This window comes from Triplophysa rosa, linkage group LG21, assembly GCF_024868665.1.
Source record: "Triplophysa rosa linkage group LG21, Trosa_1v2, whole genome shotgun sequence".
NCBI lineage: Eukaryota > Metazoa > Chordata > Actinopteri > Cypriniformes > Nemacheilidae > Triplophysa > Triplophysa rosa.
Window position 1 is genome coordinate 17978154 of NC_079910.1, and position 17111 is coordinate 17995264.

General features: G+C 40.5%; 1 protein-coding gene across 6 annotated transcripts in view; it reads left to right on the top strand.

Moving 5' to 3' along the window:
• Positions 1–10177, top strand: part of LOC130571834 (regulator of G-protein signaling 12-like) — a 41545-nt gene extending 31368 nt beyond the window's left edge. For 2 of the 6 annotated variants that reach the window (XM_057363085.1, XM_057363086.1), the window contains exon 14: positions 6312–6700. In XM_057363085.1, the coding sequence (XP_057219068.1) occupies positions 6312–6592 (281 nt within the window). In that variant the 3' untranslated portion in view covers positions 6593–6700. Of the gene's footprint in view, positions 1–6311 lie in introns of all 6 variants that reach the window. The other 4 variants (XR_008965130.1, XR_008965129.1, XM_057363084.1 and 1 more) reach the window with 4 other exon arrangements.
• Positions 10178–17111: the final 6934 nt, after the last annotated feature.

Here is a 17111-nt window from a genome sequence, read left to right on the forward strand (position 1 = left end):
AGTAAAATCACACTAGACTTGCCTGTGATTGTGTCCGACATCCTTGCACCTCTGCTACTTTCTTACTTTCCTTATTTTATCATCTTATGCACTTTTCTACCCTGCTTCCTGTTTTTTAGTCCATGCTAGCTTGAATTGCATTTTATACAAAGACGCTCACTGATCAAAGTGTCTGCAGTGATTAAATAAGATGTTCGGATATTGCTAATGAGATTATATGTTGATTTGCATGTTTTTGCACAATAGTAATAATTTCAACAGTATGAAACTGCTAAAATAATGCACAAGTGTTCACACTTCTTTTTGACTCATTTAAACCATACATTTTTGCATTAACCATTAAACTAAGGATGTATACAAAAATAAAAACACACTTTCTCAGAGTATGTTCACACGATAAAAAAATGGAAAAGTTTTTCCTTTGTGTTTTTGAAAAATTTCACGTACACACGATAGCGTTATCAAAACGATCTGCATTTACATGGATCCGAGAAAACAAATAAAAACGATGTATTATGCATGGATGGCGCTGTTGCACTATAAAGAAACCGTACGTACTTACGCACATCCGTGTACACTGTTTTAATCTAAAAAGCGCTTTTAATACACTTTGTCGGCGTGCATGTGTGTTTATAGCAGTGTGCATATTAATAGTCTCTGCTGGTTGTAGTGGTGCAGTAAATGTACTTTTTTGCTGGAGAAACGATAATAAGTATGTCACGCGGCACAAACATGCAGCATGGAGGCCGCCATTATTGTTTGGGGAATACTCGCGCATGCCTACCTACAGACTGAACGTGTAAAATGCATGCGTATGACGTCATCGTTTTTGTAAAACGCTGCCTTCAGACTTTGCACAGAAACGATAATGCCGAAAAAAATCAGTGATTCTCAACCTTTTCATTGTCGTGCCCCCCTGTAAACCCATTTTAAGAACTGGTGTCCTCCCCATACTGTACATTGAGGATAGATAAGATAATGTGTAAAATATGCCAGGGGGAGCGGCCAGGGGGGAGTTGTTGAACCAAGTCTTGGTTAGGCCAAAGGGGGCGTAACTAGTACCACTTGATGCTCCTCTTCCCTGGCCTTGCACAGGACCTGTGCAATGAGGCTCACTGGGGGTAAGCGTACTTCCGCTTGTCCTGCGGCCAGCTGTGCGCAAGGGCATCCGTGCCAAGGGTTGCCTCGGACAGGGAGTACCAAAGCGGACAATGGGTGGAGTCCGGGGAGGCAACAGGACCACCTGTGCCTGGCCGAACCTCTCCCAAATGAGCTGTCTGCGCGGGGATGGAGTCGCCACTCTCCGCGAGGCGTCGACTGACAAGAGAGCGCATCAGCTGTCTGGTTCAGGACGCCTGTGATGTGTGTGGCTCGCAGCGAACTGATCACCTGCTGACTCCAGAGGAGGAGGCACCGGGCGAGTCATGTTAGTTGCCGTGAGCGAATCCAATGATATACGCCACAGCAGCTGTGCTGTCCGACCGGACTTGTGTTAGTAGCCTCCTCAATGCAAGTAGCACAACCAACAACTCTAGGCAGTTGAAATGCCAATGCAGGCGGGGGCCCGTCGACTGCCCCGACACTGCTTGCCCGTTGCACACGGCACCCCAACCCCAAGGAGGTCATAGAGACCAGGGGGTTAGGGTGTGTCGGCAGAAAAGCGTGTGACCATACGCCTGCTGCCGGTGTGCCACGCTCTCCAAGGAACTTGACTCTGTAGCCAGTGTTGGAGCGGTCGTATGTGCATCGACCCGAGGGGGACCACCCCCGCCGAGGATGCCATGTATCCCAGGAGCCTCTGAAATTGTTTCAGGGGGACCGCTGACTGTCTGAAAGCTTCAGGCAGTTCAACACTGATCGGGCGCGCTCTGTAGTCAGTCGCACTGCCTCTGGGAGGCCGCGTGGGTGCGGGCTTCCTCGTCGTGGGTCTCGCGCCCCCCGCGGGGGGTGAGCGGGGCCGCTCATGAGGACAGAGTCGAGTTCCCTACCGAGAAAGAGGATGCTCTGCACCGGGGAGAGCTTCCTCTTTTCTCAGTTGACCTGTAGCCCCACCGATCTAGGTGCCGGAGAACCAGGTCCCTGTGTGTACACAACAGATCTCGAGAGTGTGCCAAACTGAGCCAGTCGTCGAGATAGTTTAGTACCCGCACATCTCCTTCCATGAGGGGAAGGAGGGTGGCTTCCACGACCTTCGAAAAGACTCGTGGAGACAGGGACAGACCGAAGGGGAGGACCCTGTACTGATTTGCCCGTCCCTCGAACACGAACCGTCGGAACAGCCGATGTCGAGGGAGGATCGAGACATGAAGTACACGTCCTTCAGGTCGATTGCCATGCCAGTCCTGACACCTGACGGACGTCAGGATGCTCTTCTGCGTGATCAACCTGAAAGGCAGCTAATGTGTAGGTGCCTGTTCAGAACACACAGACCCAAGATAGGGCGCAACCCCCTGCCTTTCTTGGGGACAATGAAGTACATGCTGTAAAACCCGTTGAACATCTCGGCTGGTGAGACGGGCTCGATCACTCCCTTCACCAGAAGGGTGGCGACCTCGGCCTGAAGTACAGGAACATCCTAGCCTCTGACTGAGGAAACTTGGCGGGCGTGAGGCGACTGGATCGCATAGCCGAGACGGATCGTCTTCCCTAGCCAGCCTGACAGTCTGGGAAGCCGGACAGGCTCCCAGAATGAGACGGGGACTAAAGGTACGATCTTTTTCATCGTCCCCCCGGGGGGTGGTTCGATGGCTAGCAGTACGGATTCCTTGCCGGGGGAGGTCCCCCGGGGAGGAGATCGGCTCTGCTGTTTTTCCTGCCTGGCGACTGCGCAGCTCAACGCACTGTCTGACTGAGAGTGCTGACGGCTGATGTTTATACTCGACATTGCGCTTCGCCATGACGCAACGTCGAGTTTGCCGTTCACCATCGTGCAGAGGGTGGGAGCGGCTGTGATAACCCAGAGAGAGAGGAAACTCTCCTTTTTTGAGAGTAAGTGGGCGCTAGCCCCCCGGAGGGGGCCAGCAGATGGAGAGACGGGGCAGATCCGTCCCTATCCGACTTCCCAGCGATGTGGCTGGGGTCGGGCCCATTGGTAGCCTCGATCCCCCTGAGGTCTTCCCATGAGGGCCGCTTCACCGCGGCTGCTGATGGGGCGATGGTCTCCTCTTCGCTGTCTCCTCCAGGGCTGCTGGGAAGCAGACAGTGCACGGGACTTGACGGCCGAGTCGCGGCACGGAGCACTGCTTCTTTACTGTCGAGAACCCTCCGGGGGAGGCCGCGTGCGGGTCTCGCGCCCCCCCGACGGGTGGGGGTGAGCGGGGCCACTGCGGCTCGACAGTAACACCAACCAGGCCCCCCTTGCGAGACGGGTGCGTCGAGAAAGCGGACCTTCTCGGCGTTACTCATCTGTGCAAGGATCGGCCAGAGGAGTTTCTCATGGACCACAAGTGTGGACATCGTCCGACCCAGGGCCCGCGTGGTCACCTTGGTCGCCCGTAGAGCGAGGTCGGTGGCGGCGCGGAGTTCCTGCATAAGCGCTGGGTCGGTCTTACCCTCGTGGAGCTCTCTCAACGCTCTGGCCTGGCAGGAGCCATAGCGTGGAGAGAGGAGGCAGCTTGGTCCGCCGCAATGTAAGCTCTCGACACCAGAGATGCCGAGACACCACATGCTTTGGACGGGAGTCTAGGTCGAGCCCCCCCCCCAGGTGGCCGCCGCCTATGGGCACGAGTGCACCGCGGCAGCATACTCCACCTGGGGGACAACGACGTATCCTCCAGCTGTCTCAACCTCGAGGGAAGAGAGGGTGACTGAACTTTGTTTGACGTGAAACGTGCCAGAAAGGGGCGTTCCAGATCTTACTAAGTTCCTCATGCACTTCTGGTAAACACGGCACTGGGGGCGGGTGCGGCATGGAGCCGTGCTCAAACCCAAGGCGCCATGTAGCCAGCCGCGAGCGCCGGGATAGGCAGTGCGGGCACTGCAACCCAACACTCACGGCGGCGGGAAAGCATGGCTGACATTTCGACATCCGCTTTTTCCTGGGCTCGACCCCCCGAGGAAGGGAGCCCGTGGAATCGTCGGAGTCGGATGGCAGTACGTCACCCCCCGATGCTGCAAGAGACATCTCATCATCACGCATCGTGTCCGAATATGTGATTGCGGAATAAGACGGCGGACCGTCTCCTGGGGAACGGTCAGACGAGCGAGACGAGGTGAGAATGGTCCGTGAGCCAGTGGCTGGCGGATTATCGCTCACAGTAATCCTCATATCACCCTCGCTGCTTGCCGTAGCGGACGGCAGGGCCTTAGTCCTGCCGCCACGGAACGGGGAGCAAATGAGGTGGTGGCTGAGTCCTGTGGGAACACAGCCACCCGTGACGCAACGTCTGAATCATCACCGCCCGCAGTGCGGGCAGAACGTATCCACAACGTCTGCCCCAGCGTACTTGAAGCAGGCATCGTGTCCGTCCCCCTCCTCGATGAGTGTGTTGCACCCATGAGAACAGCGGGACATGCCACGCTGGAGAAATTTGCTCTTTTAGAAAGGAAATTTGCTCGAACACCTCCGGAACTGCCGAGACGCCCAGGGGAGAGTCACTGCAGGAAGGGACCGTCCGCTGTCCATGTCGTAGATTCCAGCAGAAAAATGATCACCAAAGATCGTAGAGAAGCTCATCAGATGCGTAGGCTCTGAAGAACAAAAGGTGAATGAATGAGCACGCCGGCTTCCCTCTTATACCCGGACATCCAGGGAGGGAGCCCGGCATGCAAATTTCATTCGCCAATTTTCATTGGCCTTTTCTAAATACTCAGAAGATGATAGGTTCTCAAGACAAACCCCATTCTGTCGGTTCGACACAACGTCGAGAGACCGACAGAAAGGGAACCGTAATGCCCCACCTGCAGTACCTCTGCGCCCCCCCGATTGAGAACCACTGGTGTAAATGAACAGCCAAAACACATAAAAAATTTCCTTTTTTAGTTGAAAACAGTCTTGTGTAAACGGCATCTAAGATGACTCCTGTACAGACAAAATTTTATAGTTAACCTTTCGCTTTGTTTTATTATAAATAGGACATACTGACATCTTGTGGTTATATGGCCATTACCAGGGCTGGCCTGGGAAGAAAAATCGGCCCTGGCATTTTTTGGCCCACATCGGCCCTCCACCATTTCTGTCGAAGGGGGGGAGGGTTTGTGCGCATGGGTAGGTTTGTCGACCTGTGGGGGGCGGGTGGCGCATGGTCAAGACTGTCGACGGGGGGATGCATACGTGTCTTTTGCATTCGCGTTGATGGCATTCGCATTGATAATACGTCCGTCAGAGCGGCCAAAGCGTTCGCCCCTGGCCATTACTTTGATGGGTTTTCCAAAAATAGTGGAAATGAATTCCCTTTTGCTCTCTGCTAGTAATGTTGAAGTTAAGTACTTACCAGTAATCAAAGCGACAATTCTTAAATTAAATCCATTCAAACCATTAATCAAAGCAACAATTTCAACAAATCCATTTAAGACACAATACTAACTAACTTGCCTCGATCTAGATCGCCATCTCTTTTTGAAACGTAAAATTGCAGGTTACCTGTGACGTCCTTATCTTTCCTATCATACCAGAAAGCTACAGTAAGTTATTAAATCATTATTATAAGTTTGCTGTTGCGAATCGGAGTAAGAAATAAAAAAATACTTCAATGCAGATTTCTTTTTGAACTCGGTGAATAACTGATATTTAATTATTAGAAAAGCAAGGATTGCAGCTTTAATTTCATGTTTATCCAGTATTCAAGTATTATGTATAGAATGAAATCACAATGTGACATACATGATCAAAAACCAAGGTGTAAATAATCAAGTGTTTATTATAATTTATAGTTAAAGGGATAGTTCACCACAATATGAAAATTCTGTCATCATTTACTTAATTTCAAACCTGTATGGCTTTCTTTCTTCTGCAAAACACAAAAGAAGTTATTTTGAAAAAAGTTGGTAACAGAAAACCATTGGTCCCTATTGACTTGCATTGGTTTTGTGTCCATACAATAGAAGTCAATGGGGACCAGTGGTTTTCAGTTACTAACTTTCTTCAAAACATATTCTTTTGTGTTTTGCAGAAAAAAGAAAGTCATACAAGTTTAAAATGATGAGGGTGAGTAAATGATGACAGACTTTTCATTTTGTGGTTAATTATCCCTTTAAAAGAGTTAAGTCTCAATTTTTCAATTTAGCCTAATCCTAACGATTCCCAATTGAACCATTATGCACATTTTTGATGTATGTGCCTGACTGACTTTTGTACAAACTCCTTGTTCAAGGTACAAAGGGAAGAAACGTATGCACTTCATCAGTCAACCATCAGGAGAAACAGTGTCCCAACTCAACAACCCAAGACAACTCTCCTGTGCTGGACAGTGGAGTCAATGTAGATGGGGTAACTTTGGAAGACAGTTTTGAGGGCTATGCAGCTGAGCTTCGACAGTACCAGAACAAAATGAGAAACTGCATTTACTCATCCATAGAACCGTCCTGCCCACTTAGCGACATGCTGGAAGTGAACGAGAGCGATACAGTGCAATATAAAGCGACATTTGTCTGACGGAAGGTGTTCTTTTTCCAGGTATAAGGAGCCAAAATGCATACATGTAAAATACTGTGTTAATAAAATGAAAGAGATTGTTCATTTATAACTTGTTATAATTATTCATACATACATTATCAATTTATAATAAATAAATGATGATAATTAAAATTACCGTATTTAATGTGTATGTCATAATGTATATCAAAAGATCAGAATCCTTAAGGTAAGTGCAAATGTTCTCAAATTGGAGCTTGAAATAATATTATATGTACTGATTTTGAATATTTAACCACCATTAAAAATTGACATGACAAATTGAAAATACTTATATTAGCCTGCATATGTAATAATTTATTAAACATCACATTCATAGCTTAGCATTATTTACAGAAAATACACATTCACAAATACATATTTAGATCATACAAATCTTCTGTATACAAACTTCTACATGAGACTAATATAGCAAAGTCATTTATCCAAATACACATAAAGAGGTCAAAGTAAGGCTATACAGTCTCAATTTACAAATTAAGAGCAATATTTAATCAAGAATAAAACTAGTGATGTTATTTTGTACCAACTGTGTACATACACACACACACACACACAATTTATGAAGATTTATTCACTGAATTTCAGGTGACTTTAAGGGACCAGCACAGTCAAAGACCTTTCTCTAGCATGAATAATAACGATCTTGACATTACCATTGAACATTTTCACTCCACCTTCTCGGAAACGCTAGACACAGTTGCTCCTCTGCGTTTAAAGGAGATTAAAAATGGCAGCCCAACACCGTGGTATAATGAACACACTCAGGCTCTAAAGAAAGCGGCCCGAAAAATGGAGCGCAACTTTAAGAAAACAAAATTAGAGGTATTTCGTACTGCATGGAAGGATAGTATTCGAAAATACAGGAAATCCCCAAAAACATCTAGATCCGCCTACTTTTCATCACTAATAGAAGAAAACCACAGTGGCTAAATTAACAAAAAATAAATTGTCAGCGACTTCTGATTCTGGATATCAGCATAGCAGTGATGAATTTATGAACTACTTCACAAATAAAATCAAAAATATTACAATGCAACCAGAAGTGAAACCCACTGAACAAACTAACCACAGCACCCCTAAGGAGAAATTGCAATTATTTTCCACCGTAGATCACAATGAACTGTCTAAAATCATTAGATCATCTAAATCAACAACATGCATGCTAGACCCTATACCTACAAATCTACTGAAAGAGATGCTCCCAGAAATTATAGATCCTCTTCTTAGCATTATTAACTCATCTCTGACATTAGGACATGTGCCTAAAGCATATAAGGTGGCTGTTATAAGGCCCCTTGTCAAAAAAGCCCAACTCGACCCTAGAGAACTAGTTAACTACAGGCCTATATCGAATCTACCTTTCATATCTTAAGTTCTGGAAAAAATAGTTTCAACTCAATTTTGTTCCTTCTTTCAAAGGAATGACATCAATTAAGATTTCTAGTCTGGATTTAGAGCACGTCACAGTACAGAGACAGCTTTGATCAGAGTTAAAAATGATCTGCTTTTGGCGTCTGACCGAGGTTTTATCTCGTTGTTGGTGCTGCTAGACCTTAGTGCTGCATTCGACACTATTGACCGCAGCACACTCCTACATAGACTCGAAAATGACGTCGGCATTAAGGGAATTGCTTTGAAATGGTTTAAATCTTATTTATCCGACCGTTTTCAATTTGAAGCAATAAACAATGAGGTGTCACGCTAATCGCAAGTCCAGTACAGTGTACCACAGGGCTCAGTCTTAGGGCCTCTGCTCTTCGCATTATACATGCTACCTCTAGGAGATATAATAAAGCGACACGGAGTTAGCTTTCACTGTTATGCTGATGATACTCAACTTTATATTTCCTCGAAACCTCATGAAACACAGCAGTTCCATCAAATGATGTAATGCATAGTCGATATAAAAACTGGATGAGTAACAACTTTTTATTACTAAACTCGGACAAAACAGAAGTGTTACTTATTGGACCGAAAACCACCATACATAACAACCAAGAATACTGCTTAACTATTGACGGGTTTTCCATAAAACCCTCGTGGTCAGCAAAGAATCTTGGCATTCTATTCGATAGTAATCTGTCATTTGAGAGCCATGTCGCAAACACCTGTAAAATTGCATTTTTCTATTTTAAGAATATATCTAAACTACGTCATATGCTGTCACTATCAGATGCAGGGAAGTTAATTCATGCATTCATGACATCAAGACTAGATTACTGTAATGCACTGGTGGTTGCCCTGCAGACTTATTACAAAAACTCCAACTGGTCCAAAACGCAGCAGCTCGAGTTCTTACACATACAAAAAAGTATGAGCATATTAGCCCGGTTCTGTCAACCTTGCACTGGTTACCTATAAAGCATCGCATTAACTTTAAAATCTTGCTTATTACCTATAAAGCCCTACATGATTTAGCTCCTCAGTACTTGAGTGAACTTCTCTTGTATTACAGTCCTTCACGTGCATTACGCTCTCAGGCGTCCTGTCAGTTGGTAAAACCTAGAATTTCAAAATTAAGTGCAGGTGGTAGATCCTTTTCCTATCTAGCGCCTAAACTTTGGAACAGTCTTCCCTGCACTGTCCGGGAGGCAGACACACTCTGTCAGTTTAAATCTAGACTAAAGACGCATCTTTTTAATCTTGCATACACTACACTTCCATAATATAAATCCTCTGAGGGTTTAGGCTGCATTAGTTAAATCAACCTGAACCAGGAACACTTCCAAACAACAACTGATGTATTGTTACATCAAAGAGTCCAGAACAGTACTCTACTCTCAGATGTCTTGTCTCATTGTTCCAAGGTTACCACAGCGGGCAGGATACATTTCATGCCCAGACCTGATGGTAGAGCGGAGAATGGGAAGCGGTGACCTGACAAGAGCTGAGATGATAGAGCTGGATAAAGAAAGACACGGTGACTTGACACGTCTTCAATACAAAATTTCAAATGCTATTAGATTATTAATGATTATTAATAATCTTAAATCTATAATTTACCTTATTACTAGATTTATTTATTTTTATTTAGCCTTGTTGTGCAAGCACTGTCGAGCTTGTGCAGAGGCTTCAGCTTTTGCCAGAGGGGAACTGGAATCCCCTGGTTGGGCCTGGGTTCTCCTGAGATTTTTTTTCTCCATTGGAGTTTTGGGTTCCTCGTCACTATTTGCATACTGTTTTGCACTGTTTGCCTGGCCGGGGGGCTGCTTTAGAATTAGAATTTTAGTTTTATTTAAATAATATTGCATATAGGAATTTATAGTCTGTTTAATATGTGACCTGTGTTTGTCTCTCCTTTATCTTAAATGTATGCTTTTCACTGTGTGTGTGCATGTGTGTCTGTGTGTGTGCATGCTTGTCTGTGTGCGCATCCGTGTGTGTGCGCATTTGTGTGTGTATCTATGTCTTTGTGTGTTAGTACGTGTGCATATTGTGTGTGTGGAGTGTTTTGTATGTGGTTGTGTCTGTCTTCTGTATTTTCTACTTTTTTTGGTTTTTACATGTATAACTTTCAATGTTTTGCTCATAGTCAATATGTCTCATGTACAGCTGCTTTGTAACAATTAAAATTGTAAAAAGCGCTATATAAATAAAGTTGACTTGACTTGTCTTTCAGGGTTGGAGATGAAGTTAAAATGAACTCCCAAAACTTATTGCCAGATTCTAGAAAATAAATTCTGGTACACAGTGGTACATGTAGAAGTTGTGCTGGTCCCTCGAGATTCACTAAAATGGGCCATTTTAAACCCTTGTTAACAATATTATATCACTTAAAAATGATAATATATCAAATTAATGGTAGTACACTGTAAAACCCGACAAGTTACGGTAACTCAAACCGTTTGAGGATATATAAATATGAGTATTGTGAACTCATTTACTTTGAGTTGAAACTTATATTTTACAAGCGTTTGTTTAGTAAATCATTAGAGTACACTCAACTTAAAGATTTTAAGTTTATTTCACTCAGTCATTTTGAATTCAGGTAATAAATCTAAATAAGTCTTAACAACTATATGATTACTTAAATGGTTTGAGGAAACCGATTGCCTTAAATGGTTTAAGTTCAACAAACTCAAAGTAATAACTAACATTGATACAAAGAAATGACGACAAAACAGGACGGTCCTCTTAAGTGTTTATTGAAATACAACATTTATTTTACAAGATGTTTTCAAACATATAACAAATCAGTGGGCTGTAGAGACAAAAATATAACAATCCAATCTTATCAGACTTTTCACCAAATACGTCAAAACGGCACAAACAAGGAAATGTTTAAAATGAGTGCAAAAAATGTTTGAACAAACAGTGCACTGACCCAAGACTTGGCAGACATCACCTTATCTTCAAATACAATCAAAACATCCACAGGTTTACTCTTCAGTGTTCAGTCTTCAATGATGGTGACTGCTGCCTTCTGCACCTGGTCAGGCTCCTTTTTCTAAATGCAGAGAAAAAACAGTGTATGAGGTAGTGTATGTCACTACATATCATAAAATACCCTCGTGAGGGTAGACACAATATCTAAGTTTTCACAAATGACAATAAAGGTGTTAAAGATTGGCATAGTGTTTAGGATGCGTGCCCATTTAAAACCCTCCAGTACTTTCATTTTCACAAAATATTCTCCAGAATATTCAAGGCTGTATCAGCTGAATGTTCCAGAGCTTAAATTGAATTTTTATTTTTAAGTGGACTGTCCATTTTAAGTGATAGTTCATCCAAAAATGTAAATTCTGTCATCATTTACTCGTTCTCTTGTCATTTCAATCCTGTGTGACTTTCTTTCTTCTGCAGAAAACAAAATAAGATATTTTGAAGAATGCGGCACCCATTCACTTGCACTGGAGAGAAAGAACATCATACAGGTTTGAAATGACAAGAGGGTGAGTAAATGGTGACAGAATTTACATTTTTGGGTGAACTATCACTTTAAGACAAACTCAAACTATACCCAAGCCGTGCAGTAATGCTAATGTCAGCAAAAAAAGTTTAAATGTTCTAAGTGAATATAATGTTGTGTCGTGTGTCTTGAAAACATCCACTCTCTCTTCAGATCTGCCAAAGTCATTGTGTGAATGACATCAATGCCATTTTTGTCCTAAAACACACAAAATTAACAAAACAATTGAATAATTGAACTCACAATTAAACAACATTTACTGACAGCTTATTTTTATAATTAATGAGAAATATTTCGACCACTACAAACTAGAGCTGCACGATTAACCGTTAAAAGATCGCGATCTGGATTCAAACACCCACGCGATCTCATTAATGAAAATCAACGATTCTCGTGTCTAATTTACCTCGGACTAAAATCATAATGCTTCAATATGTGCTGGTGCTGCCGCAGAAGCAGAGATAGCATTATTATCATAAAGTATGTAACGACGTCACAAACAGTCTTTTCAACAACACACTATCATTATTTCTGTGTCCAATGATCACAGAAGTATTGGGATTAAAGAGTTGCCAACTCACACGCATGAGACAAGTTCCTACACTGCCCAAATTAATCTCACACCAAAACAACAGACCAACATATAAAGTAAATACAGCCTGACAAAAAAACTGTTCTTATGAGTGTCTTTCTTACATTGTTCTGAATATGCTTCACATCTTAACTAGACAGGTTTGAAACGAAACTATCGATTGCAGACAGTTTGTAGAGCTGACAAATCCGAGTACGCGTTTATATCCGTCATTGCGGTAAAACACGTCATCAGAGTGTGTGGCGCTTATCACTGTATTTACGCTAATAGAGAAGCTTTTCATTAGAGCTATTAGAGCTTTTCATCAAGTTGCCAAAGTTATTTTAAACTGTTTACACGTGAGAATACTGCGTTGTTATTTTTATCAGTAGTGTCTTTCTTTAAAGACCCCTTCAAGCAGTCTGTAGATTATGGAAGCCCAATTCTGCCACGTGATAAAAAAATCAGGCTCTAAAAAGTCATAATTATGAGATACAAAATCGAAATTATGAGATAAAAAGTCATAATTATGAGATAAAAAGTCAAAATTATGAGATAAAAAGTCATAATCATGAGATAAAAAGTCAAAATTATGAGATAAAAAATCATAATTATGAGATGAAAAAAAATCGAAATTATGAGATACAAAAATCGAAATTATGAGATGAAAAGTCATAATTATGAGAAAAAAGTCAAAATTATGAGATAAAAAGTCATAATTATGAGATAAAAAGTCGAAATTATGAGATACAAAAATCGAAATTATGAGATAAAAAGTCATAATTATGAGATAAAAAGTCATAATTATGAGATTGAAAATCAAAATTACGAGATAAAAAAATCAAAATTATGAGACTGAAAATCATAATTATGAGATTAAAAAAACGAAATTATGAGATTGAAAATCGTAATTATGACATAAAAAATTGAAATTATGATTTAACATGCGCAGTGCAGGCAAGACACTGCACGCTTGCGACATCCGTTGCTTAATACGGTGTAAATATAAATAACTGTACATTTTTTATTTTATTTAATTAGGCTGGAACAAGCAACCTGATTCATTTGTTTTGAACTGATCCAAAGTCCCATTTTAGAAGCCTCATCAAACAGAAAAATTACTAAAATACTACAAATTGGCAGGCCACATTTTAGAATTATAGTATTCATCATAACTTTATCTAGGAATTATGTTTAAAAGCATCCAGAATAAATCAAAACTATATGCAGGACTAAAGAATATATGTATCATATTCAAAGTAGCCACCCTTTCCAAAATTGTACTCTTGGCATGATCGAGCAGCTTCTTGAAATTTCACCTTGTAGGAAGATTTTTCAATAGTATTGGCAGAAATTTCATCTATTCATTTCTTGGCTGCTTTTTTAATTTGGTCCTCAATTTTGGTCGTCTAATAAAATAATAAAATAAATGAATATGTTGCCACGAATATATTTTTGTCTACTAAAGTCATTTCAAACATTTAAACATACATCTTCAGATTAAAAGATTTTAAGACCATGAGAAACATTTCAGTCAAACATTCAAGTGTTTTAGAACTTTTAAACAGCAGTGTATTTTTTGCCCTCCAAAATCATACATCAAAAATTATGCATTTAAGAGATGGCTTCACAAATCTATGATATTACTACTACTGCATGTTTCACAATAGAAACCTCTCTGGGTTTTTACTGGTAGTTTGTTGTCTTCAGCAGGCATGTTATCTGGTAGATAGGAACCAGTGAAATACTTTTCAGTAGCTCATAGATCTTTTGTTGAAAGGATTCCATATACATTGTACATTGAATGTGGCCCAAAACACACAATATTTTGTAATTGTTTGGCTGTGGAGTCCTTCAGGTTCCTGGGCTCCACCATCTCAAAGGACCTGAAGTGGGAGACCCACATAGGGCCCAACAAAGGTTGTTCTGTGTGCTTTAATCCCTGTCAGGTTTGCCTCGGCTACTCAGTTGATCACAAGTGGACAAGAACGGATAGTCCAGATTGCTGAAAAGATCATTGGTGCTTTCTTTCCCACTCTTGTAAAGTGCAATCATTACAGACTTGATACACCCTGGACACAACATCTTTGAACTGTTGCCCTCTGGCCGGTGCTTCAAAAGGAGTAGTAGAGCATCTCGACATATTGCTTTTAATTAATTTGAATATTCGCAAATTTCCAATCTATTTTACATACAGTATATTACTTCTGTACAACTGTCTATTTACAGTTGTATTTTATTTATATTTTTATATATTTTGTACTCTGTTTTATTATTATGTGTCTGCTGATGCATTTGGATGTCTGCACTGGAAGCTTAAAAAAATACTGAAAACAAATAACTAAAATATATATATAACCAATCGCAATTGGTTTGTAAAACCACTGAGTTGCATTTACACCATTCTAACCAGCGGATGTCACCAGCGTGCGGTGTCCTGGCTGCACTGCGCATGTGCACGTTATGTCATAATTTTGACTTTTTATCTCATAATTATGACTTTTTATCTCATAATTTTGACTTTTTATCTCATAATTTTGACTTTTTATCTCATAATTATGACTTTTTATCTCATAATTTTGATTTTTTATCTCATAATTTCGATTTTTGTATCTTATAATTTCGACTTTTTATCTCATAATTATTACTTTTTATCTCGTAATTTTGACTTTTTATCTCATAATTATGACTTTTTATCTCATAATTTTGACTTTTTATCTCATAATTTTGACTTTTTATCTCATAATTATGACTTTTTATCTCATAATTTTGATTTTTTATCTCATAATTTCGATTTTTGTATCTTATAATTTCGACTTTTTATCTCATAATTATTACTTTTTATCTCGTAATTTTGACTTTTTATCTCATAATTATGACTTTTTATCTCATAATTTTGATTTTTTTATCTCATAATTATGACTTTTAATCTCATAATTTCGATTTTGTATCTTATAATTATGACTTTTTAGAGCCTGATTTTTTTTATCACGTGGCGGATTTGGGCTTCCATAGTAGATAGATATCAGGCAAGATCTTTAATTGCAAGTGTCACCTTATGATTTTTTTTACTGAGAAATATTTCATATACACGTTAATTCAATGCATTAATACTTTTTTGGAAGTTAAACTTTTGCATTTAAAGTAAAAAAAAACACTTTAGTTTACTTATGGAATTTGTGGTTAAAATTTCTCACTATAACTACTGTAGGTTAACCATAAAATGTGTAATAATTTTGAAGAAAATTCCTACGTATTACATAGGCCTACCTAAATATTTTTTTTTGTCAGAACCTCTAGTAAATTATGTATTACTTTTGGTCATCATTCAGAATCGTAAAAGAATCACAATCTCTATTTGAAACAAAAGAATCGGGATTCTCAATTTATCCAGAATCGTGCAGCTCTACTACAAACATAGTGTTAAGAATTACCTGACACCTTTATAAAAAACCATGGCAATTTCAGGATAGATGCAAGAAGAAAAATAACACAAAACATGATTTATTACTGTATTAAGAAATGTATATAACTATTGTAACTCCACGCCAGCAGAAGGAGCCCTCTCCAGAGTATTGACTGGCTACCGCACTCGCTGCCTCACTGGTTACTTCCTTTTCTTGGACTATTTAAGCATGCCTTTCCATTTACCCATTGCGAAGTATTGCCAGTTTATCCTGCCTTACCAAGCGTTTATTGTATCTGCCTTGTTTCCTCTGTTATGACCATTGCCTGTCCTGTTCGGTTTATGTTTTCTAACTTACTTCATTTTAGGCCCGTAGTAGGCTGCAGTCATCTTGTTGCCATTGACATCCCAACACCACCCCTTGCTGCCTTTGCTCTGAAAAGATTGATTTCAAACTCATGACAACAATTTTTAGAATGAGTTTTGTGGGAATATTTTTCAGATAAAAGTATGATTTAAATATCAATATAATCAATAAGTGTTTTCTTTCATTTGTTTCATTAAGCTGTGTGTTTTTGTCATGTGCTTTCTATTTCACTCAGTGGAAAGTTACTGTGGCAAACAAAGAAAACAGAGAAAGTTGGGGGTTGGAGTCATAAATTATCTAGATAAACACACACACACACAAAGAGTGTTTTTCACATAAAAATGTTATGAATCAATCCACTGCATATGTTTTAAGTATAATCATGAGTTGTGATGTGTTTTAATGAATCATAGGATTAAGAAACAACGCTACATAATTAAAAGATTAGATGATTAAGTGTTTTCTTTTTACTAAAAGAATGTTAAGAATGTTGGTATGTTGTCCGGCCACAGGGAACTGTTTCTAGGAGACCGCTCCCCAAAAAGAAACTGTCCTGGAGAACATTCCTCAGGACTGGCGATTGACCACAGGATATACGTTTTGAAATGTTATTTTACAGGAACTAAGAAAAAGGACTTCACGGTGATTGGTGGAAAGGGAGCAAAAAGCAGAGGAGGAGTCAGAAGATACGAGCGACGTCACATACTTTATAAATATGGGTGTATTTGAATATTGTGGTTGTTGGCTGTTGGAGAGATTGTGGAGAGCAACTGACAACCCAAAGCTTTGTTATTCTTTGAAATCTGATTAATAAACTTCAGTTTTGAACTTAAAAGTTTCTCTTCGAATTTTGAACATGCAGGACTGCCTCTAAAGTCCAACAATTGGTGACCCCGACGTGATTTAGAGAGAAGGCATTTTTGCCATTTTGCGAGAGAGATCGAACGGATCAGGTTCAACACACAGGTCGACCACAAATAAAAGGTAAGCAGAAGCCTGTTTATTCAAAATTCTGCTATTGAAATACCTAAATTGCTGTGTTGAATTTGATGAACATTCTGACAAGGAATTAAATAAATAGAAAAAAGAAGTTTTGTGAAAAATCAGATTTGAAAGAAAGTTTAGAATTCCGGTTTAATTCCTTCGATTGAAAAGATCGTAAAATAGTAGGTTTTTTAATTCCTTTCGATTGAAAAGATCGAAAATATGTCTAGGTTTTTATTC